Below are 25,105 nucleotides of genomic sequence, written 5' to 3'. Positions count from 1 at the left end.
AACAGTACCATTCTTTTGCCTTTGCCTTTCCAGCTGAGCTGATGGATGGGTCAAGTTTATCTTGATTGTTTTGTTCCTCCATACAAAGGGAATATCTCTAGTCTCCCCATTTGGGAATATGGATGAACTGGTATTTGCAACAGTGGAGGGAGTGCCAATCCCTCTGAGGTCATGGCTGTTTTTTTTTTTTTTTAGCAGAAAATGGGTATGATTTTCTTTGTGTAGATGCATTTCAGAATGCTAGGATTTTTTCCTTCCAAATAGTAGAATTTGGTCCTAGGCTAAATTCTACCACCAGTTAGTTTTGGGACAAACCACTTATGTGCATTGGGAATCAGTTTAGTCATTTACAAATGAGGGGATTGGACTAGGTTGTCATTTAGGTCTCTTTGTGGTATAAAATTTGGGACTTGAATATGTTTCTTTATAAAAAGTTTACCCAGAGATGGCTGTACTCTATAATGTGGACTACAGAGTTCTCCAGTACAGAGTTAATGTGAGTTTTCCTAGTCATATATAGCTACAACTTTTAGAATAGGGTTTGTCCAGATCACTTAATACATCAATCTAGCACTGTTCCAGGAAAAGTTATATGAGAAGGATGAGAAAGGAGGGAGGGAGGAAAAGAGAGAGAAGAGGAGAAGAAGGAGGAGAGGGAGAGGGAGAGAGTTAGGGGAGAGGAGGAGGGAAGGAGCAGAGAGGAGAGAGAGAGACAGAGAGCGAGCGAGAGAGAGAGAGAGAGAGAGAGAGAGAGAGAGAGAGAGAGAGAGAGAGAGAGGAGGGAAGGAAGGAAGGAAGGAAGGAAGAAAAAAGAGAAGGCAAAGGAAAGGGAGGAGAGAGGGGAGAGGAAAGAAGGGAGGGAAAGTTAGAGGGGGAGGACAAGAGGCCGGGGAAGGAGACAGAGATCAGATAGGAGGATGTCAATATATAGTCACCATTATACTTTTTTTTAAACTCAGTGTCCTGTAATGGTCTTTATCAATGACATGAGAGAGGGCATTTACACTGGCATGAGAGGCATATAATAGAAAGAGCATTTGTATGCCAAGAACCCTTACAGTTGTCAAAATAAAATGCCCATACTCCTTAGTTGGCCATCTGGAAGCAAAGGCATTGGCTGGATATGTGGCATCTAGGTTCCTTTTTTTTTTGCCTCACTGTTGGTATGTAGTTGAATCCTATCAAGAACCCTAAGCGTTTTTCTTCTTCAGAGTTTGGCCCAGTGAGAAGCAGCATGTCGTAGTAAAAAGACCACTCACCTAATAATTGACTGAACTGGATTCCATTCCTGACTCCACCATTACTAGATATTTTTACCTCCCTGGGCTTCACCTTCCTCATTCATAAGATGGAGATAATTCTACCTATTTAAGAAGATTGTTATAAGGAAAGCTCTTTGCAAAATACAAAGTGCCATTAAAAATGTCAGTGAATCATTGATAGGCATTTATTACGTACTTAGTGTGTGAAGTCTGTCCTCCATTTGTCATTCCAGGTTCTCCATTAAGGTCCCTGCTTAGCTTTTCTTTGCCAGCCCAGCAAGGCTCTACCATGGGCTACTGATGCCTCTCCTCTAATGGTCCTGTCTTCCACCAGCAGCATCAAGGCAGCAGCCTCAGTTCCTTCTTGAGGTTTCCCAGTGTGTGCTGCCAAACTCAACCATTTGGGGATGGAAAACAATAGAATGTACCCCTTGCAATTCTCTTCCCTGGTAAAGACAGTGAAAAGGATCCAGCCTTTTGTACATGATAATTAGTTACTGCTTGAGTAGATGGGATTTGGTGGCCCTTTCAGGTATTGGTCTAGGTAAAATGACTTGAATATTTCAAAAGAGGCATAATTTCACCATTGCAGGTACTTTCTACATCAATGCAGACCATAGACCAAGGATTGTAGATCAAAGCTCATAAGTTTAGAGTCGGAAGAGACCCTAGTGGCTGTCTACTCCAAATGCTTTTTTAGTAAATGAAAAAACTGAGGTCCAGAAAGGGTAAATAAAATTTGTGTGATTATACCAGTCCTTTGAAAGCATCTGTAGCATAGGGCTTTTACTGATCTCACTTCTCACAGTTACCAGTGCTCCATCCCCTATCCCACCCCACCCCTGCTCCAATTTTTGTTGTTCATTCCTTTCAGTTGTGTCTGACTCTTTGTGACCCCATTTGGGGTTTTCTTGGCAAAGATACTAGAGTAGTTTGCCATTGTGTTCTCCAGCTCATTTTACAGATAAGGAAATTGAAGCAAACAGGGTTAAATGACTTGCCCAGGGTCTCACCGGCAGTAAATTTCAGAGACCAGATTTGAACTCTGGAAGATGAGTCTTCCTGACCATGGGCTCAGCACTCTGTACAATATGGTGCCGCCTAGCTGCCCTGGTAGAAGTATCAGAGGATCATAATTTAAAACTGGAAGGTATCTTAGAGGTGATCTAGTCCTACACCCTTATTTTACAAGTGAGGAAACTGAAGCTTGTGGAGATTAAGTGACTTGCCTAAGGTTTCAGAGGTAGTAAGTGTCAGGCCAAATTTGAACCCAGGACCTCTGACCCCAGAGCCAGTGTTCTTTTGTTCTTCATGATTGAAGAGAGAAGCAGTAGTTTGGAAATTTATGCTTATTGAAAGCACAAGCTTTCTAATAATTAGAGTTGACAAGAAGCAAAATGGGATCCCACTTCGGGTACTGGGTTCCCTTCAATGGAGGTTTTCAACCAAAGACTGAATGATTGTCCCTAGGGCATCTTAATAAAGAGAGTCTTATTCAGATAGTGACTTTCAGTAGTTGTTCTCAGAGGCATCCCCTCCCCCACCTGTTCTGTGATTCCGTTAGTGCCCTTAGAGATAAATTGTTCACTCAGCAGACATGCATTTACTCATTCTTTGTAATCTTTTAGCTTTTTGCTCTTCTTCAAGGAACTTGTGGTGGTAAAAATCTCTGAGAAAGTGTTCACTTCATACTCTGATTTCTATTCTATCTGATCATTGGCCATAAGTAGTTTAATTAGTACAAAAAAACCACTGCACACTCCACAACTGCTAACTTGGCACACAGACATATGCTTTGCTCCATGCCCAGAAACCAAATTCCTTTTGGCACGATCTTACTATCACCAACCCAAGATGGGTAGTGTTGAAGAGAGGGCTCTGGGTTATTACAGATAAAATACTGTTCTTCCAGGTTGAGAGCAGATGTGTTTATTGACAGCGGACTCAAGACATTTAAAAAATGGACCAGAAAAGAAAAAAGAAACCTACTAGGTAAATATGACTCAGTAATTTTCAGAAAAATATGATTTCCAGATGGATTTCTGTAGTTTTATGCCTACCTTTTGATCACCTCTGAGACATGCCTTTGGCTAAAACGGTTGTAAGGTGTTCATTTATTTTGAGCCTTGCATAAGAACTACCTTGAATAACACCATTTAGGATTAATTATGGCAAGTAGAGAACTGACATTAATTTAATGATTCCTTGAAGCTAATCTTATATTAATACGTGGTAGAGGAACAAAGTTAAAAGAATTGTAAAACTAAAAGTAATTCTAGTCTGTTTGCAAAAGCCAAAAAGTAGAAAAAGAAAAGAGGAAAAAGAAAGCAATAAACAATAGGGAATGCCATTTTCCTGATGAAATTTGAGAAAAAGTATTAGTAAAATAAAGTTTAATTTTGCCACTAATGTAGGTTTTGTCTTTTGTGTTTTTTTTCTTTTTGTATTAGTGGTTATATAGATTGTCACTAACATACCTGCTCTAGATTCCTGAGTAATAAAATTATTATTTTAAATTTCTACTCAAGGAACAGCATAATTTAGTGTACAGGTTCTTAACCTTGGGTCATAGATTTCAGAGGGTATATAAACTCAGATGGAAAAGAAAAATCATACTTTTATTTTCACTATGATTGGTTATGTTTATAATCCTATATATTTTGTTCTATGCATTTAAAATTTAATAATCCTGGGGTGGCTAGGTGGCGCAGTGAATAGAACATCGGCCCTGGAGTCAGGAGGACCTGAGTTCAAATTCGGCCTCAGACACTTGATCACACTTACTAGCCATGTGACCTTGGGCAAGTCACTTAACCCTGATTGCCCTGCCTTTCCCCCTCCAAAAAAAGCAAAAAAATAATAATCCTATATGTTTTGTTTTATGCATTTAAAAATGTTATTTTGAGAAAGGGTCCACCTGTAGGCTTCACCAGACTGCCAAAGGGGCCTATGACACGAAAAAGGGTAAGAACTTGGAGTCTGATTTAGAGTTAATTACAGCTTTGCTACTTTTTGAGATCAAAGACTTAAAGATGGAATAATCTTAGAGGTCATCTCCCCCAGGGATGGTATTTGAACTCAGATCTTTGACTAAAGAGTGGGTTTTTAAAATTTTTATTTATTTTAATTTTAATTTATGAAACTTCATGGTTCCAGTTTTTCCCAGGTTGAGAGAAAATCAGAGTACTTCCTTAGAGGGAAAGGATATGCATAAAAGGATGTGCTGGTCCCTGACTGGGAGAACCTTCTCTTTTGCCATAGTCATGGCAGAAAAGGGGGAAAACAAGGTAGCAGGCAGATTTTACTCTGCTCTTGCTTCCTTGAAGGGCATGTGATAAAATGCTACCACTTGGTATCAGTGAGATCTTGGGCCCATTCCTTAATCTATCTGGGCCTCAGTTTTTTTTCATGAATGAGGCAGTTAGACCCAATGATCTCTAAGGCTCCTTCCAACTTTGTATCTATATTTCTGTTATTTCATGACCTATTGAGTGGTTTCCCTTTTCATTATATAAATCATTAAACTTGTTTGGGTGGAAATTCTAAGAAATATTCATCCATTCATCCATACATACACGCATATATATGTGTATATATATTATATTTATTCTATCTACACTACAATTGACAGACTAACTTAGGAAATGTGGATGTGTTCTGGGCATTGGTGGGAATACTTGTTATCATAAGTATCTCGCCCCAGAGCATGGACTATGAAGTATGAGCTCTACGTCTGATGCTTAGTACGTGTGTAACCATGGGTGAGTCACTTCGTCTTCTAGATTTCAGTGTCCTTATATGTAAAATAAAGGGTTCAGACTGAATGACCTCTTAGATCCCTTTTAGTTTTGCACCTCAATATATCAATAAACATTCATTAAGTGCCTACTTTATGCTGGGAACATTCCTGAGTTCTGTTTGTACAAAAAGAGGCAAAAGACAGTCCCAAGTTGGGTGGTGAGATTGTGGTATAATTTATGGGGATCTTGGGTCACAGGGCCGACTATTTACATAGAACTAAATGTAAAGTATTTACATAGAACTAAATGTAAAGTACGGACAAGTGGCAGTCCATTGCCCTATACTCTGAGCAGAGCCAGTTTGGAAGTTGTGTGCCAGGGATCAGTAATAGGACTAGCCAACCATGAGTTCAATATATGCTGAGCAAAACCAATGAAAATGCAAACATTCTCTCCTGGAGACCACTTGAGACTGAAACTGTGGTAATGCCTGAAAAAGGGGTGAAGGCTCTCTGTGATACTCAGGGAGCTAGGCCACAGTTGGATAAAAGTGCTGCAGAGAATTGGGGACTTCCACCAGAGTGTACATCATCAGTGTTTGTGAATATTGTATCATTAAACTGGTCCTCTTTGCTAGTTGTCCATGGATGATTGGTGGTGGTAACAGCACAATCCTGGACTACAAGAAGTCATTCAAACCAAGGAGCAAGGGAGCAAATCTTGAAAATTCAAGCTACATTCTTTAGAGAGAAACTTAGTGTAGGGTCAATGGCAGAAGACAGAGCTATGAAATAGAGTACTTTATTTGACTGGAATGGGGCTTATGAAGCAATTGATGATAAGAACACCAAGTCTTTGAAATTTATTGTTCAGTGATTTTCTCCCTAATCTCTGGAATGAGATAATAAAACAGTTAAGCCACATCTCACTGGTGATTGATCATTTTACCTGTAATACACAGGCAAATCCAACCGGGAACTGAAAATTTTCTACAAATACTAAAATACAATGAAAGAATTTCATTGTGGATTCCCTGTCCAGGTATGTACTCTGATCACAGTAGTGACTTGGAGAGCAGGCTACACTAGGAAGTATTAACTTTGGCTAGGATCAAGAAGTGTAGAAGGACTTTCCTAAGGAAATCTGCAGCACAAGCCTTTTAATCATGCCTTGTTGAGTATGTGAGGACACGTGAGCAGAAATCTTAGTGGAGTCAACATGTGACATTTCTAGTGTGTATACACAATGCCAGCAGGAATGATGCCATTGACTTTATGCTGTATCTACTGATCCTTGGGCCAGAGCTACACCTATCTGTTGACTTGCTCTTTGGAATCTGAGAAGATGGAGAGAATGTAGAGTGCATCTCTTGGCTGGGAACCTCACATTCTATTGCATTTTCTCTGGTGGAATAAGGGGAATGGATAGTCATAATTTTATTGGTAATTCAGATCTTTTCTATAATAGGATTGGGAGAACATCTCTTCCTCTTTTCTTCCTCAAAGACTTCAAGGAGAGCAAAAGAATGGGAAGATTAAGTGCATCCTGAAGCTTGCCCCATATCAGTCAAGACTGTTGTCTAGAGCATTCCTTGGCTGATGGTTTCCTTGGATTTTGTGTTTTGTTGTGGAAGATTTGGTCAGTATTGTGGACAGACAAGTTGTCTAATAGATAAGGATGCTTCTGTTGGATTGATAGACTGTAGAACTGTCAGTTTGCTATTATGAACCCTTGCTTCTGTTTTCAGTAATCACTTTGAAGGGAATTCCCAGTGGACCCACAAATTGGTGCCTCTGCTCTCTATAGTAGGTGGATACTTTTCCCTTGGGACATCAGATTTTTTCTCCCTTATGTGAACATTGATTTATGTTTTTTTAGCAGAGGGTGGGTGGGCTTAATGCCAGTTAGGATCTGTAATTTCTTTGGTGGAGCATTGGTGAGGGAAACAATTTAATCCTGTTATTACTGTGCATTTTGTGCTCAGGTTGGTTTAGCTTTTGCTTTAACTGCAGTCATTTTCCAGGCATGCGTAGAGATAAGTGGTAAAAGAGTATGGTCTAGAGCAATGGTTCCCAGTAATTTTTGTTTGTTTCTTTTGCTAACTCCTTTCAACAACAACAAAAAATGTGTCAATGTCTCATGAACCCCCAGGGTATTTTAATAGACTACTCATAACATTCTTTTAGGTTTATTCATTAAGTGCTTTTTCTGGGCTGCTTCTCCACATTTGGTGTTCACCTTTCACCCAGCTCCAAGAAGCTCTAGCATGCACAGTGGCCACAACACAGTAAAATCATCTTGGCAGATGGGTTAAACCTGGTTGAGGGTAATCAACAATCCTCAAACCTATCAGTGAGTTATAGGAATATCTACCCCAAGTATATGAAGATTTTCCCCAGTAAAATAGGCAGATGAGAACAATTTGCACCATTGGCCATGAAGGCAGCTGAAGTAGGTGCTGTGGAGCAGTTAGAGCTTGGTCAGACATTAAAGAGGTCAAGGTCATCCATTGCATCTCGAGCCATTGCCAATCATTTTGACTTTTGTCCTGCCACAAAACTATTGTGATTCTGGAAGAGAGAGTGAGGTTGAAGATTTTGTATAACTCTGCCTCACTTAAGTTCAATTCACCCTCAAGTCAAGACATCACCTCATGATGTCATTGTTCCCCTTTGAAAATGAAGGACAAACAATAATGACTAAAATGAAAACTTCTGCCACCCAAAACTCCAAATTCAAATTTATATTATATAATTATAAAACAGATAAAGTTTATTCTACCTATGGTTATGAAAAGTCTAAATAGAAAATCACAAAATTTTAATTGTAAAATAATTATGAATATTTTATGTGGCACATTCTGTAAGAATTAAAAGTAATCCAGCAAGACCTCATAATGCTTGCTATTATTGGTAAGACTTCATGTTCAATTTATTTTATAGATTTTGTTAAATATAAATAACATTTTTAATTAAATAGGTTCCAAGTTGGAAAATGTTTATTATAATCATATTGAAGCTTAATTTTGATGTTGGACTTTTATATTTGAATAGAGTTTTGCAATATTTGGCTCAATATCAGATGAACACAGCCTTAAATCTTATTATATATAGAATTTTTCTGTATTTTGATTTAAAACAAGAATAAAGTAAACATGCTTGTTAACACAAATATGTAATGGAAAATATTAGGAGAATTTTATAGGTTTTCTTGTTGAGAGGTGAAAATTTATTTAAAATTTTTTTTAGCTATCTAATCAAATGATGAAAATGAATAACTAGTTACAATATAGATAATTTACTTTTCTACTGGCTATTGATAAGTGTTGTTTTAAATGACAAATATGTTTGTAGTGTAGTTGCATATATTACTTCACTTTTAACAATGTTTGTTTACATGTTATGTGTTTTGTTTGTTTACTTATATTTGGAGAGAGAGAGAGAGAGAGGGAGAGAGAGAGAGGGAGAGAGAGAGAGAGAGAGAGAGAGAGAGAGAGAGAGAGAGAGAGAGAGAGAGAGAGAGAGAGAGAGAGAGAGAGAGAGAGAGAGAGAGAGAGAGAGAGAGAGAGAGAGAGAGAGAGAGAATACATTAACATTTATAAGGAAAGAATCTTTTCAGATAAGACTTTCTCCTCTTCTACCACTGGCACACCAATTAGCTATGCTCTCAGAGAAATTCAACTTAATTACTGACCAGCATTGCCAATCAGTTCATTTGAAAATCCTCCAATTAGAAAAATAGTAATAAGCAGAAGATAAGTTTAATTCAGAAAACAGTACTATGATGAGAGGCAGTATCAGGTTTTTTTTTGACAAATTGTTGTAATTTTCCCTGATCATTTCAACTTGACTTATAATGCCTAGCTATCATGGTTTTCAAATAGCGTGACATTTGTACTGCAAGAATGAAAATGTTTATAACATCCTGATCACATGATTACTCTTCTGATGAGGTATAATTATAGGGTAGCAAAGGGGAATGAGGAAGGTATTTTAGTGCACTATACAGAAAGCAAATGAGGGTATACACATGCATCTGACCATCCACTGGGAATCAGTTTGTATTTGAATGTTGAACTCTTGTGATGGTTTGGAAACAATTTGATGACAAGTGGAGAAACTGTAAGAACATATTGTACTTAGTCAGAAGTGGTTAGAGTTTGATGTAATCATTGTATGAACACCAAAATCGTTGCATATATGATCATTACAATTTTAAGTTACTGTAAAAGCAAGCTAATAATGCTTCAAGCATGCACAAAATTATTGTCACAGAGAAAAATATATGTGATATAACTGGGCAATTATTTGCTGCTTAAGGTGCCAGAAAAGAATTTTTGGAGCAAAGTTCATCATAACAAACTTCCAAGGGGTTTATGAATCATTAAATGGAAACCAATAGGCTGGCGGGACAATATAATGTAGAGGAAAAGTGCTGTAGTCAGGAGGTACCTGAATTTAAAATATACCTCTTATGCACAGATGATAATAATAATAGCTAATATTTATATAGCACTTACTACCTGCTAGGCACTATGCTAAATACTTTATAATTATTATCTCGTTTGATCTCCACAACAACCCTGGGAAGTAGGGGCTATTATTGTCTCCATTTTACAGGTAAAAAAAAAAAAAACAGACAGAGGTTAAGTGACTTGCCCAGGCTCACACAGTTAATAAATATCTGAAGTATTTGAACTCAGGTCTTCCTGAGTCTAGAAATGACTAAGTTGCCATGAACCAATCACATAAATTATGACTCATGAAATTTCTCCATCTATAAAATAATGATAATTAATACATGCACTATCCATCTTACAAGGTTGTAAGGAAAATGCTTTGTAAATCTTAAATTAATATAGAATTAGTACTGTATTTATTGCAGAATGCATCTTCCATTCACTGTAACATTCCTTAGTTTCTGACCTCTTGATTTCCACTCACCTCTAGGTAAGGCTTCTGGCTATGTCCTAAGATTTTGATGGTTCATGGCTCTCCTGCACACAGTGTCTTAATGTGTTTCAAAAGTAAATATGGCTGCTACTTAGGGAATTTGCCTATTTCTTTCACCTCAGTCTGATTTTCCTTCCTCAGCTGTTTGTGTGAAATCCCTGCAGAAATTTGTTTGCTGGCACTCCTCACTCAATGAAATTCAGCCAGGAGCTCTATTTAGCTTATCCAGAGATGAGATGTGGAGAGAAATTTTCCTTTTTATCTTTTACCTTGAAGGGCTTTTTTAGCTTCTCAAAGTATGGCTAGAAAGAGAGATGGTGCTCTCATCTCTTCAAGAGAAAACACACATTCCTACTCAGTCATTGCTTAAGAATAACAATTATGTAGTGATCAAAAGGGCTTTAGGTTTACACTGGTTGGGAAGGGAAATCAAGAACATGAAAAAGCAGTGCTAATGAATCAACGATGACTTAAAAGTCTATAGCAGAATGCCTTGGGGCTCTGTCCTTGGTCCTGTTTTATCCAGCAATTTAAAGAAAATCAGTGACTTGGTTAATGATATAGATGGCATACTTGTCAAATTCATGGAGGATATGGCTCTCAGGGTGATAGCCATTATAATGGATGACAGAATCAGGACCCAAGAGGTCTAAACAGATTAGAATGATGGGTTGAATCGAATGGTATAAAGTTTAATAGGCATAAATTTAATGTTATTCACCTGGATTTAAAACATTCATCTTTCTAATTACAAGGACAGGTGACATTATGTACAACCATTAATATGAAACAGACCTGAGGTTTTCTTTAGTTATAAGCATCATGTGAGTCACAGATGTGACATGACAGCCCCTAAAGCTAAAGCATTCTTATATTGCATTAACCAAAGCATGATGGTGATAATAGCTACCTATTAATATGTTTTAATATTTATATAGCAGCTTACTCACAACAATATTAGTTTTCAGGAAAATAAACTTAATAATCTCAATGAGCCCTGCCCTGGTCAAATCAGGTCTTTAGTATTATACTTAATTCTGGGTAATGCTTTTTTTTCTTTTCCCCCAACTACATTTATTATTTATTAATGATTATAAAATTCATTGACATACATCTGACAATTTTTATACCTTCAAAAATGCTTATAATGAAATATAATAACCTCTTTTGCTGCAGTCATTTCTTTTACACAATTTAGTTACTGAATTTGCAAGATGATACATATTTTAAAATTTTTCTTTTATCATGAAACAATATTTTGATCACATTGGATGTTAAGTTTATTTTTTAAAAATAGTCCATTTTATCCATTCAAGCCTTGGTCAGAGCTCATAGAGTTAAAATTTTTTTTTTGTTCAGTTTCAAACTCTTTTCTTCCCTAACCACCCATTGAGATGGTAAGAAATATGATAGCCATTACACATATGAAGTTATGCAAAAAAAAATAAAGAAAGGAAAAAATATGCTTTAGCCTTCATTCTGAGTCCATTAGTTCACTATCTGGAGATGGATGGCATTTTTCATCATGAGTGTTTTGGAGTGCTGGTGGATCTTTGTATTGATCTGAGTTACTAAGTCTTTTACAGTTGTTTTTCTTTATAATATTACTCTTACTGTGTACATTATTCTCCTTATTTCACTTTGCATTAGTCCATATAAGTTGTCCCACGTTTTTCTGAAACCATCCCCTCCATCATTTCTTACAGCATGGATAGTCTTCCATCACAATCATGTACAATAACTTGTTCAGCCATCCCCCAATTAATGGGCATCAATTCAGTTTCTAATTCATTACCACCACAAAAAGAATAAATATTTTTGTACATATGAGTCATTTTCCCTTTTCCTTTGATTTCCTTCAGGTATAGACCTATTAGTGGTATTATTGGGTCAAAGTGTATGTATGCACAGTTTATAGCCTTTTGAGTATAGTTCCAAATTGTTCTCCAGAATGGTCGGACTAGTTCACAGCTCTATCAACAGTGCATTGGTGTACCTATTTGACCACATTCTCTCTAGCATTTGTCATTTTCCTTTTCTGTCATCTTAGTCAATCTGATGGGTGTGAGGTGGTACCTCCAAATTATTTCAATTTATATTTCTTTAATTATTAGGTGACACATTTTAGTAAAGACATTGAAAAGATGTACTGTCATCAGAGGAGGATAGACCAGAATGGTAATAGGACTGGAAATCATGAAGTACAAGTATTAGTTGGAAGGAACTGGTGATGTTTATTTAGTCTGAGGAAGATAAAACTTGGAGGGTGGGAAGACCAAAAACCATCTTGACGTGTTTTGTTTGGCTGCTGAGGTCAGAACTAGGATCAATATGTACACGTTGCAGAGAGATGCATTTCAGATTGAAATAAGGAAAAGCTTCATAGCTATTTGAGCCTTCTACATGTGGACTGGGCTGCCTCATAAAATAGTGGGCTCACCATCATGGGAGTTAATCAGACAGAGGCTTATTGACAATTTGCAGCTAGAATGTCAGATTTGGAGTCAGGAAGACCTGGGTTGAATAGTGCCTCAGATACTTACTAACTAGGTGATCCTAGGCTGGTCACTTAAACTTTCTTAGTCTCAGTTTCCTGGTCTGTACTCAAATAAAGCCAAGCCGAAAAGCATCTATTTAATACTTACTATGTCTTAGTGCGAAGTGCTGGGATTGTGGATAGGAATAAATAGAAATTTAGTCTCTGCTCTTAAGAAGCTTATATTATAAAAGAGGATGAAATATTTAAAAGGAAGCTAAAAAGGGGTGAAGGTTATAGAAGCATGGTAGAAAGAGAAGCCCAGAGAGATGGGAAGAAATGCAGGAGCAGAAACTGGAGAGGAACGAAGGAGTAAATATGGCTGGCCTGGATGCTTTCTTAAAACCTATTAAATGGGGGGGGGGGTTTAGGGAGGGAAGCTAGGTGGTGCAGTGAATAGAGCACCAGTCCTGGAGTCAAGAGGACCTGAGTTCAAATCTGACCTCAGACACTTAACACAAAAAAAATAGCTGTGTGACCTTGGGCAAGTCACTTAACCCCAAAGTCACTTAAGCCTCCCCCCCAAAAACAAAACCCTATTAAATGGGAACAGTAATAGCACTTGTCTTATGATGTTGTGAGCATTGAATGAGATACCATATGTAAAGAGCTTAGCAAGCCTTAAAGTACTTGATGTTAAGACAATTTCTACTCAGCTGTGGGTTGGAATAGACAAATCTCTGAGCTCCTTTTCAACTCTAAACTTTTAAGTCCTTTCAATATACTGGCATGTGGCTCATAGCTTTTTCTGGGTCTACTTATTTGAGCTCTCTGAAGGTGACTAAGCTTTCTATGACTATTAACACTACCTTAGGTTTCAATTCCCCATTAACTGTTTTTGCAATCATTTCCTTTCATAGAGATAACAGGCACAAAATGGGAGTTGTATAATTCTGCCTTCTTTCCATTGTCCATTATCACTGTCCATCCACCCTCATTCAATTTAGGAAATTATAAAACTCTTTATTATGGGGAGATACATGTTCTAGGTTTTGGCATAGATACAAAATTTATGTAAACCAGAGTCCTTGATCCTATGGAGCATGTTGTTTAATAATTCGATAATTTATCTATTACTGTGCACAGATCTCTGCGTGGCCTTGGATTCATTGCTGCTTCTATGCTGTGGTTGCTTTGGTGGGTGGAATGTAAGGCATGGATGGAAAAATTCTTTGTCTTTGGGAAAGTGTGGCCTAGTGGAATCCTGGCATCAGGAAGGCTCTTGAGAATGAGTTAGAATATGTATGCCTTATCCTGTACTGTGAATATTGCTAGATGAATCTCTCAGATTGAGCACTAGGGATGAAAAACAACTTAACATTTTTTCCTATTTTTTTTGTCATCCTCTTAGATGTGATCTATCATGACAAAAATGGCAGTAAATGTGAGAGCTGTTTCTGACCCTCTTGCAGAAAACCCAAACCAACTTCAAAATGTTAAAGACAAGGCTTAATCATGAATATTTTAGTCACAGCATCATACATTTAGAGCTGGAAGGGACCTCACAGGTCAACTAGTTCAACCTTCTTGTTTTCCAGATGAGGAAACTGAGAACCATAAACCTTAGGTGATTTGCCCTACATGCCCACACATGCAGCAGTTTACAGAGATGGATTTGAACTTGGGTCCTTTGATATTTTCAGTTAGGGGCATTGTAGATCAAAATTATTTTGTCAATGCAATTAATAAAGATTTATTAAACATCTATTAAGTGTCAGACACTGTGATAAGTGATAAGGATTACAAAGAAAGACATAAGACAGTCCCTGCCCTCAAGAGGTTCACAGTCTAACGTGAGAGACAACATGCAAATGATCATGTACAAATAAGCTATATGCAAGATAAATTGGAGATAGTCCTAGAGGAAAGGGACTAAGATTAAGGAAGACCTGGAAAAGCTTCTTAAAGAATGTGGGACTTTAGCTGAAACATGAAGGAAGCCAGAGGCCAGGAAGTAGAAATGAGGAGGGAAAGAGTTCCAGGCTTGGAGGACAGCCAGGAAAAATGCCAAGATGAAAAAGTTAATTAAAAATTTTGTTTTTATCTTAAGAATTCTTCCCCCTCCACCCCCAAAAGAGATTGATTTTGTACTAATTTTCTGCTATCAAAGCTGCTCCAGCAGCCTGGTATTCATATTTAAAAAAACAAAAGCAAAAACATATCCTGTTCTTCTTACAGGGATATACAGAACAGAGAAAGATAAAGGCACTTTGTACGAGCTCACATTCAAAGGGGACCAAAAACATGAATTCAAACGACTTGTCTTGTTCCGACCATTTGGCCCCATCATGAAAGTAAAAAATGAAAAACTCAACATGGCCAACACACTTATCAACGTTATCGTGCCCCTGGCAAAGAGGGTGGACAAGTTCCGACAGTTCATGCAGAACTTCAGGTTGGTTGGTTTCTACTTGTTTATCTTTCTCAACAGGATATACATTAGGAAGTTGATGTCATTTCCCCCTCCTCCCTCCCATACAAAGGTTTCTTTCTCTCCATGTCCAAGTCTGTTTTCTTCATACAAAGCATAACTTGTATGTACTATCCCTTAAGCAAAGTTGTAATTTCCTAGGAAGTATTCCTGTACCTTCAGCAATAGAAGGGAGGAGGAAGGGCTGCATTTTACCATGAGTTAAGTCTGGCATGATACCTGTTGGTGTTGTGCTTTCTTGAACCTTCTCTGTTTGCCATTTTTTGAAAGAATGGAGGCAAATGTGTCAGTGACATTTCCCAGCAGCCCCCCATTTTTTAAAATATAAGGACCCCCGTATTCTCTTGAGTAAGTTTTTGGCAAGCAGAGGTTTATGGTGCAAGATGGATTGGGAAGCAACCAAAGGAAAACTGGGTTTGCAAAGATGAACCTTCTCACCTTGTTTCTTGCATCCAAGATTGGGTCCGCCTCCATGTGCTGACCCTGGCCATAATAGGAGCAACATTTGATCAAATCAATATGTGTTCCCTCTTCTAATCCATGTTCACATAGCAGTTGTGCTTGTGAATAAATAATGATTCAGTTTTCTCTGTGGTGTATTTCATTAATACAGAAAATCATGCTGAATACTTAGACTTTGGGTCTAAATGAGTCTAAAATCTAGTTGGCTTTTAAGAACCAGGAAGACTCATCTTCCTGAGTTCAAATCTGGCCCCAGACCCTTACCAGCTGTGTGACCCTGGGCAAGTCACTTAATCCCATTTGCCTCGGTTTCCTCATTTATAAAATGAACTAGAGAAGAAAATGGCAAATAACTTCAGTATCTTTGCCAAGAAAACCCCAAATGGGGCCATGGAGAGTCAAACATGATTGAACAACAACAACAACAATTTTGATTTTATTTTCAAGAGTCTGGTGATATGTGTAAGACACAAACCCTTATATATACCTAATACTGGCTATGGTTAAGGTCACTTGCCTTGTTTTAAAAGTTAGTTTTGTAAGTCTTCCACACATCAAATCCTGGAACCATCCAATATTTGTCAAATTATTTATATAAAATAAATCTATCCATTATCAGACTAGGTGACCATGAATTTACTATGCTGTCATATATTAAAGTTCTCCCAGACTAACCTGGTCATCCTAATTCTTACTGGGCTTGTAGATCTTCTCTATGAGAAGAAGTAGCATGTTTTCTTCAGAACACCAAGGAATGAGGGTATTGGACCAGATTGTCTTTAAAGTTATACCTCAATTAACACCATGAAAGAGCCGCAGTTTTACCAGCATGGGGCTAACCCCTAGCTAAGGAACAAGGCTTTTCTGTTTTTCCAAGATTTTAACATTAGTTCTTCCCTTGGTACCATTAAGATCAGGACTGCAGAATCTTAGCACTGGAAGAAACCCTATATGTCATCTAGATAAAACTTGCCCAAATGTTCTATAAAGATTTTGTTGGCTGGTCATCTAGACTTTAGTTGAATACCTTCAGTGGGAGGCAGTTTCCTATCTCATTTGGCAGCTTTTTCTCTGCTGGTCAATTCTAGTTGGAAAGTTCTTTTTTATTTTGAGGCCAACTCTGACTTTTTATGATTCAGTCTTCATGTTCTTTTCCCCAGAGAAACCCAGGGTCATTTCCCTATAGAATCATGGAAAGAGCACTGGCCTGGAAGTCATAAAATCTGGGTTCAAGGCTCACTTACCAGTAATCTTGGCCAAATCACTCAGCCTCTTGTCCTTGGCTTCTCCAGCTATAAAATGGTAGCAGCAATCCTTGTGCTTCCTGCTTTATAGAGTTGTTCTAAGATAAGCACCTTGTAAATTATAAGACATTCTATCCACGTGAGCTTTTTTTTTAAATAATTTCTTTTCTGCACGCCATTCCGAGAAATATTTGAGGACAGCTATCAAATTTCCCCTTAGTCTCCTGTCTTCCAGATGACATTATCCCTCATTGGGTTTTTGGTTCTCTACAGGCCACGGTTTGCAGATCCTTCAAGATTGCTTACTATTTGGTCTTCTGCTATAATATAATCTGGAATAAGAATGAGGCATTGAGCCATGAGCCAATAGCAATGAGCCATCATAAGACTGGCTTGAGTACCTGGAATTTCCTATTTGTGTGACTGTTTCTTCAGTTTTTTTTTTATCTCTTCATATTCATCCTTATGTTAATGTCCCCCAAACTTCTGTCCTTGGCCCTCTTGCTTAACCCCTCCCTCTATATACCTTCTTTTTAGCAATCTTATTTTCTTTCTTGTAATTAATTTTTATTATTATGTATATTTCAGTATTTATTTACTTCTATAAAATAGGAATGATAATAGTAGTACCTTCCTTACAATGTTGATATCAGGATTCAATGAAATAACATATGTAAAACATTTTGCAAGCCTTTAAGCCCTATATAAATGTTAGTATTATTTATTATCTTTATTGTGATAATGCTATTATACTACTAATATTATATAAAAGTTATAATACTCCTAATGCTAATAAATATCATATTACTATTATTATTATTTAATACAACAGTCACTGGAATATTTCTGTAGTACCTCTTGGGCTCCCAAGTACTGACAGTGGTTTTCTGTGCTGTTTCTCTTTCATCAGAGGCTAATACTGAATGATCTCTCTTTCCCACTTCCCCTGGTCTCTCTTTTTCATTTCTTTCTTTTTCCTTTATGTCTTTTATTTGGAATGGCAGCCTTCCAGGTAGGAGCCTCTACCTTGTAAATGACTAAACCCATGGTTGGCAGTCAGAACTGGATCTCTTTGATTCCCCTGAGACTTGAGTGTGCTTTTTCACATCTCAGTAATAAATCAAATTCTCTGGGATGGGAAGTTGCAAGTAACCTGGAAGATCAAAGGCAGCAATGTTTGGTTCTGAAAACCAAGCCAAGTAATGGAAATAGTAGGATTGGTTGCTCATTACTTAGGCTCTTAGGAAGCTGTGCTTGAGAGAGACTAAGCCCTCACTTACATGATTTAGATTACCTGGGTTCCTATGGGTAGCCATGATGAGGCATGCAAGTAATTAACAACAGGGAACAGTATTGACAAGTGGAGTAGATCCAGCCTTAGTTAAATGCTATTTTAAACCTCTTTTCTCCATCCATTTCTACCCTCTTTCTCACCATGTGACCTCATCTGCTACTCTATCATGAACTGTCTCATCTTTCCTTCTCTATTTCTGAAAATCTCTCTATGTCTTTATTCCTTTTCTTCCCTCTAGTCCTAGAAGATGGGATTGTAGTCCTCTCCAAGGCTAATCCATCCACTTATACTTGAGCCAATCCCCTCTGTTTTCCTTGGGGACACTGCTTTATCCATCATTCTACTTTCGTATCCCCAATCTCACTCTTTCTGTCTATTCCTTTTCTGCCTACAAACATACTCACATCTCCCCAGTCCTAAATAAAGTGTTCCTTGGACCTGGCCATTGTCCTCTCTCCTTACCTTCATTGTTAAAATGAATAAAATAGTAGTCTACACTGATCGTCTCTGATTCTTCATTATTCATTCACTTTAAACCTCTAGCAATCTGAATTCCTTTCCCAGTGACCTTTTCAAACTGCCCTCTCTAAAGGTAACAGCATTATAAAAGGGAAAGCTAAAAACTAAAAATAAATTAATTAATTTTAAAAAATAAAATAAAGTTTACAGTAACTTCTTTTTCTCCATTTAATAGTGTTTTCCCCAATTACATGTAAAGGTAGTTTTCAACATTCATTTTTACAAGATTTTAAGCTCCAAATTTTTCCCTCCCTCCCTTCGCCATGCCTCCCTGTCTTCCCCCTCCCAAGACAGCAAGCAACCTGATATAGATTATACATTCACAATCATGTTAAATATATTTCCACATTAGTCATGTTGTGAAAGAAGAAACCGAACAGAAGGGGAAACCACAAGAAAGAAAACACACACCAAAAAAGAGAAAATATTTTGCTTCGATCTGCATTCAGACTCCATTGTTCTTTATCTAGATATGGATAGCATTTTCCATCATGAATCTTTTGGAATTGTCTTCTATCAGTGTATTTCTGAGAAGAGCTAAGTCTGTCATATTTAATCATTGCACAATGTTGCTGTTATTGTGTACAATGTTCTCCTGGTTCTGCAGCAACTCCTTAATTGCTAGTTTCAATGATCTTTTCTCAGTGAGCATCGTCCTTGACCTTTCTGCCTCATCTAACATTATTGACCACGCTCTTCTTTCTTGACATTCTCTCCTTGGGTTTCCTGACACTACAGTATCATCTGGTTCTCCTCTTTCTTGTCTTACTATTTCTTCTCAGTCTTCTTTCCATATATTAATGTACTTTCTTCTGTCCCCTAATGTATTAATGTCCTTCAAGCATCTGTCTTGAGCCCTTTTATTTATCTTCTCTCTCTACACCCTTTCTTTTAGCATTCTCACTTTTCTTTCACATCTTTAATTTCTACCTCTCTGCTTAGTGTCTGCATCAGGGTGGTATAGATTATGATCCATCTTTACCTGCTTATCCTGTTGGAGGGACTCTTGTCCATTTCCTCCCATCAATCCTTCACAATAGCCTAATCAGCATGGCACTAGATTTCTTGATGTTACTGGGGTTCCAGAGCAGTATGTGAGTTGTTCATAGGTTATTGTTTGCCCTTGCTACATGATTGTCCTCTCCCCTACCTCAATTTTTTGGGTTATATACCAGCTGGAATATATCTTTTACCTTGCTTCCTATGCTATTCATGTTGCCCATGAATCTTTTATTTAAATTAAATTTTATATTTTTCAGTTAGCAAAAATCCATCATCTTTCTCTCCCATACTCATCCCCCTGCAGTTGAGAACAAAAGAAAAACAAACACCCTGCAATATACATATATAGAGAAAGAAAATAAGTTAATGGCCATATATCTTCCTCTTGCCTTTTGAATGAACCACAATTTTGATTTTTCAGAGACTATGGAATTCCATGATATGTCACCCTATTGCATCACCAGAAGAGTATTGATGTTAAAAAGTTGCTATTTGCTTCAGAGAGAATCTTAGTCATTCAACAAAAAATTATTAAGCACCTAGTATGTGCTGGGTACTGTGCTAAGTATTGGGATGCAAAGAATGGCAAAAACAAATAAAAACAAAAGAAAACAAAAAACAAACCCAAGTCCTTCTCTCAAGGAGGTCATAGTCTAATGGGAAGAGACAGCATGCAAAGAACAATGCTCATACACATATATGCATATATATATGTATATATATATATATGTATATGTGTGTGTATGTATATGTGTATGTAAAATCACAGGCACCCTCCAGAACCCAGCCAAGTTTAATCTTCAATTTGTCTATCTGTCTATGTACACACACATATGTTATGTTTATGTGTGTATACAGTTTCTCATGTCTGTTTAGTGTTGAAATCATATGTAATTTTAGAAGTTAAGTTAGCCTTCAGATGCCACTATTCATTTGAAATTTCAGCATGTATGTGTCTTGAATTCATGGGTTGGCCAAGAGTCTATATTATCAATCTCCTCCTGGCTACTTTTTTGGAAAATCCTATGTGTTAGATTAATTTCACTTTTATATTTCACAAATCTAATATGTGTACTCCACCCCTCCCCCCCCCGCCTGCCCTTAGAGCCAAAGTTTTTTGCCTGGTATAATGCTACAGGGCAAAATAGTAATTTTTTAAGTATTTGCTGCTAAGCATACAGAGAGGGAAGTTGTATGACAACTCTTTTTTTTTAAGCAATCGGGGTTAAGTAACTTGCTCATGGTTACATGGCCAGTTATTTCTGGGTGTGGTGCTGAGTATCTGAGCCTGGATTTGATCCCCAGGTCATCCTGACACTGGAGCCGGTGCTCTTACTCGCTGTGCTACCTGGCCGCCCCTGTATGACAACTCTTAAAAAAAGTATGGAGAAATTTGTGTGCACATGTGATCTGTAGGACCTGACTTTGAGAATGGAGACATAATCCTGGAATTGGCACTGTCACATGCCAGAGGATAGGGGAGTATTTGCATTATAATTTTTTTATAGCTTCATTTTTCTTTTGTCCTTTCAATTGACAAATACCAACATTTAAAACATCCAGAAAACCAATTTAGTCATGGAGCTCCAAGTCCCTATCTCAGACATGTAGTACATACACTTTGGCTTAAGAGTTAAGACCCAAGAATAACTAACTGAGGGTCTATCTGACCTATGCAGCAATAATTACTAAAAAAATATCACTAAAGTAGGTTAATCTCAGTACTTACTTTTTTGCAGAATTCTGTGAGAATCATCATTTCAGCTCTTAAGAAAAGCAGTCAGAATTTAAGTAGAGACATTATACCAGATTAAAAAAAGATAAATTAGCATATAGCTCATTAAAACATGGTACCTCCAAAAAAGAACCCTTTTTAGTTTATTGATATCCATCAGCTCAGTCAAATCATGGCTGGGATCATGAGTCTGGTTTCTGTGCGAGCCAATTGCTTTTAGCTTTATTCTGTGACCACATAGTGTGTGTGTGTGTGGGGGGGGACTACACCTATAAATGCAGTATGATACAGTGGGACAATTGCTGGATTTAAGAGTCAGGAGAGACCTGTGTTTGAATCCCACCTATAATGCCCATTACCTGTTTGCCCATGGGCAAGTTACTTAACCTTTCTGTAAAAGGGGGATAATAGCTATTAACACCTCACAGGGTTGTCATGAGGATCAAAGGAAGTACTCAGACACTTAAAGCTTCAGACCTAGTTTTGGTTTCCACTGAGAGAATGTAGAGGAACACATCTGCTGGAGAAAAGCCACAGTGATTAAAGAGATGTAAAGCAGGTCTTAGAAAATTTTGAAGCATTTGTGTTTTAATCAATCTCTGAATCTGAGAGTGGGAAGGGACCTCGAGGACTGTCTAGTCCAAATAGTTCCTGAGGAATCTTGTTCAGGATCATACCTGTTAGAGGGCAGCCCTGCCTGGTTGTCGCCCTTCATTCTTGAAGAGGACTAAAATGACATCGCTATGTTAGAGTCAAGTTACCATGTGAGCAGCTGTGGTTAATCAGACCCTTCAAGGCAGCTCATGACTATCTTGGATACCTATCATCATGACAAGGTTTTTTCATTACATCAAGCCTAGAGCAGCTTCTTTCTACATTCTCGCCACTGCTCCTAGTTCTGGGAGCTACACCAGACAAATCGAATTCTTCTTCCAGGTGATTTCCCTTCCATTACTTGGGAAAATTCTCCCTGCTCAGGTCTTCCCTTCTCTAGGCTAAACATCCCCACTCCCTTTGACTATAACCTCCCATGGCATGGAGTCAAGCCCCTTTACCATCCTGATTACCTCTTTTGGGGCACAGCCCAACTTATTAATGCCAGTCCACATTTCATCCAGAAATGTGATGACCAGAACTGAATGTGATGTCTAGATGTGGTTTGACCAGGATAAGGATAGTAGTGTTTGTACTGGAACATTTCTTGAGTTCAAGACAAGATTTCCTAAATTTGCTGCTAATCAGAGTGGAAAAAGAGGAGGTAGACACATAGAGAGATAATCAATCATGCCAGGAAGTGTGTACAAAATGCCAAATGCATGGTGTAGATGGTAAATGATGGCATCTGTCTCTAGAACAGTTTTCTCCTTCTGTTTTCATTCTTATACAGTCAATGGGACCACTTCCCCAGAATACAAAACTCCCTAGCCCTTGTCAGTTACTCCAGTGGGTTGATTTCCTTTTCCCTTTATTTTCTTTGGACACTTCCTTTGCCATTTACAATGTTCCACTTTTCAGTTTCCAGTCACTGAACAAGTAAATTTTGCAGCCAAGGAGACACCATCTTGAGGGTTTTCCCCTTAGCAACCTGTGATAGGTTTTGATTTCCTGTGATTTCCTGCTTCTTGGTTTCTCCTCCCCTCCAAGAGCCCTTTCCTCTTAGGTGAGGTGTTTATTTTCTCTCTTGTCAGTAGCACATTGATCCAAAACCCATTCTAACTGTGCTACCTGGGTTATTTTTCTGCTCTTTCTTCAATTGTTCCTCTAGATATTTCACTCCTGAAGTCAATCTCAGTCTCCTTTTTGGTTGTTTTCCGTGTGTTACCTGCTTGGAGACAGGTTTTAGGCTTCTTTTCTAAATAAGGATGAGATGGACATGGACAATGAGAGGAAGAAATCCAAAGTGAGGTTGGAGAAAAGCAACAATAATTAGAATGATGCAAAACAGTCTTGTGAAGAAAATGTAAAAGCATTAGTGTTCAATCAGTCTCAGAGTTAACATATTCCTTTCTTGCCCTTTCTGGAATTAAGGGTCCTCTCTCACTACTGATCAGCACAGCTTTGCCATGTTTCTTTTCCAGCTGAGGCCTGGGGAGGGAGGACAGGGTTCACCTCTCCTTAGGCAACTCAATGAATCCCATCCCTCAGGAGCTCACCATATTCCTTAGTGAAGACACTCAAATGATACAGTTACTATAACTCAGAATTCCCAGTCTCAGGAGATCTGCCATCCTCCTCTTCCCTGGTCCCTAGACCAGTAACTTACTTCCTTTTGCATCATATCATTAGGTGGTGATAGAAGAAAAGAATTTCAGAATGCTAAAATATGTATTTTTCTGAGTTCCAGAATCACTGGTCTCTTAGGGACTTAAGTGGAATCTTTAGTCTCAGAGGGAAGTTCTTTGTCATGATATCTTTCATCTTTCCCAGGGCATTCTAGCTGTGCCTGATTTTTCTTTTACACCTTCTAGTTGGAGGTAAGCAGACACCATCATGTAAATATTCTTTTCCCCAGCCCCTCATGATTATTCTGCTTCTCTAATTTCCCCTCCAGACTCCTCTACCATTCCACCTGGGAGCGTGCATCATATCTTTGTACCAAACAAAGAGAAAACTTTCATTTGAATATTGTTTGACTCACTAAACAAAACAAAACAAAACCCTGAAAGTTCTTAAGCCATTCCCTAGCCTACTTTTCAGCCTTCTGGTTGAATAGGTAACTTTAAAAAACTTTTGTGTCTTTTTTATTGGTACCTCTTGTTTCTCACTACCTACATTTCTGAATATAAACTTCAACCTAGCAAGCTATCCTTCCAATCTATTAATCATCAATTATTAAGCACCTACTATATGTCTGGCACTGTGCTAGGTGCTAGGGCTAAGAAGACAAAAATACAACAGCCTAAGGAATTCAATTTAACCAGCCTACACACTGAGCATCTCTGATGATGTATGAAGTTTTCCACACCCATAAGTAGTCACCACATCTACAAAGAAGGTAATTGGTAATTATAATTACACGGGGCCCAGTTCTTGATTTTTTTTGTTCTTTCCATTGACAATGTTGTAGTTAATGTGTTTATTGTTTTCTTGGTTCTGCTTGCTACACTCAGCAGAGGTTTATATAAGTCATAACATATTTCTGTGAGTTCTTCATAGTTGTCTTTTATTAACACATGATAATATTCAATTATATTTCTGATTCGTGATCTATTCCAGTATTTTGTTTAGCTGTCCCCCAGCAGGTACTTTGTTTCCACTTCCCTGCATCCAGCAGATGCATTTTTTAAAATGGAAATTAGTTTTAGGAAGACTGCTCTCAAATATTCTATCTGGAGTAGAGTGATGCTAATGCCATAAATGCTGTCTCAGAAGATAAGAGACTTGATAGCTATTTAAATTGCATGATTACATTGACTTTCCATCCTGCCAAGATGAATGCCTTAGGGAATAGGAAGAAGACTAGACTGGGCTTTGAGAAACTTGGATTTCATGCCCAGATGACTTAGGAACTTAAACTGGTTTTCTTGGATCTGTTTGTTCATTTTGAAACTAGGCAGTGTAAGAATAGCGTTATGTCAAACGTTGGACATTCTGCTTACTTCCTATTGTTTCCTATCATTCGATGATGATAGAGTAAAAGCGACTTCAAACTGTTATAATGTTTATTTCTCAGAGTGCCTTCTAGGTCACTGGTCTCTTATAGACTTAAATCTTTAGCCTCAGAAGAAAATTCGTTGTCATGATGCCTTTCATCTTTTCCAGGGAGTCCTAACTTCTGCCTGATTTTTCCTTTACCTGTTCTAGTTGGATTAAGTAGATTTGGGAAGCCTGGGTTCTAGTCTAGTCTGCCATCATATGTGACCTTCTAGAGGACTTTTCCTTTCTCTGGGCCTCAGTTTCCTCCTTTGTAACATTTGGGGGTTATTTT

At 37.8% G+C, this 25,105-nt stretch overlaps 1 protein-coding gene across 11 annotated transcripts in view; it reads left to right on the top strand.

Moving 5' to 3' along the window:
- CSGALNACT1 (chondroitin sulfate N-acetylgalactosaminyltransferase 1) overlaps positions 1-25,105 on the top strand; it is a 405,491-nt gene that overhangs the window by 327,862 nt on the left and 52,524 nt on the right. For all 11 annotated transcript variants that reach the window (XM_069075776.1, XM_069075774.1, XM_069075771.1 and 8 more), the window contains one exon: positions 14,669-14,885. In XM_069075776.1, coding sequence (XP_068931877.1) covers positions 14,669-14,885 — 217 coding nt within the window. The remainder of the gene's footprint in view (positions 1-14,668; positions 14,886-25,105) is intronic.

This window comes from Petaurus breviceps, unplaced genomic scaffold (assembly GCF_028583685.1).
Source record: "Petaurus breviceps papuanus isolate PSGF00001 unplaced genomic scaffold, PetGlider_PUasm1.0 90919, whole genome shotgun sequence".
NCBI classification, from domain to species: Eukaryota; Metazoa; Chordata; class Mammalia; order Diprotodontia; family Petauridae; genus Petaurus; species Petaurus breviceps.
This window is presented reverse-complemented; position numbering and strand designations above follow the sequence as displayed.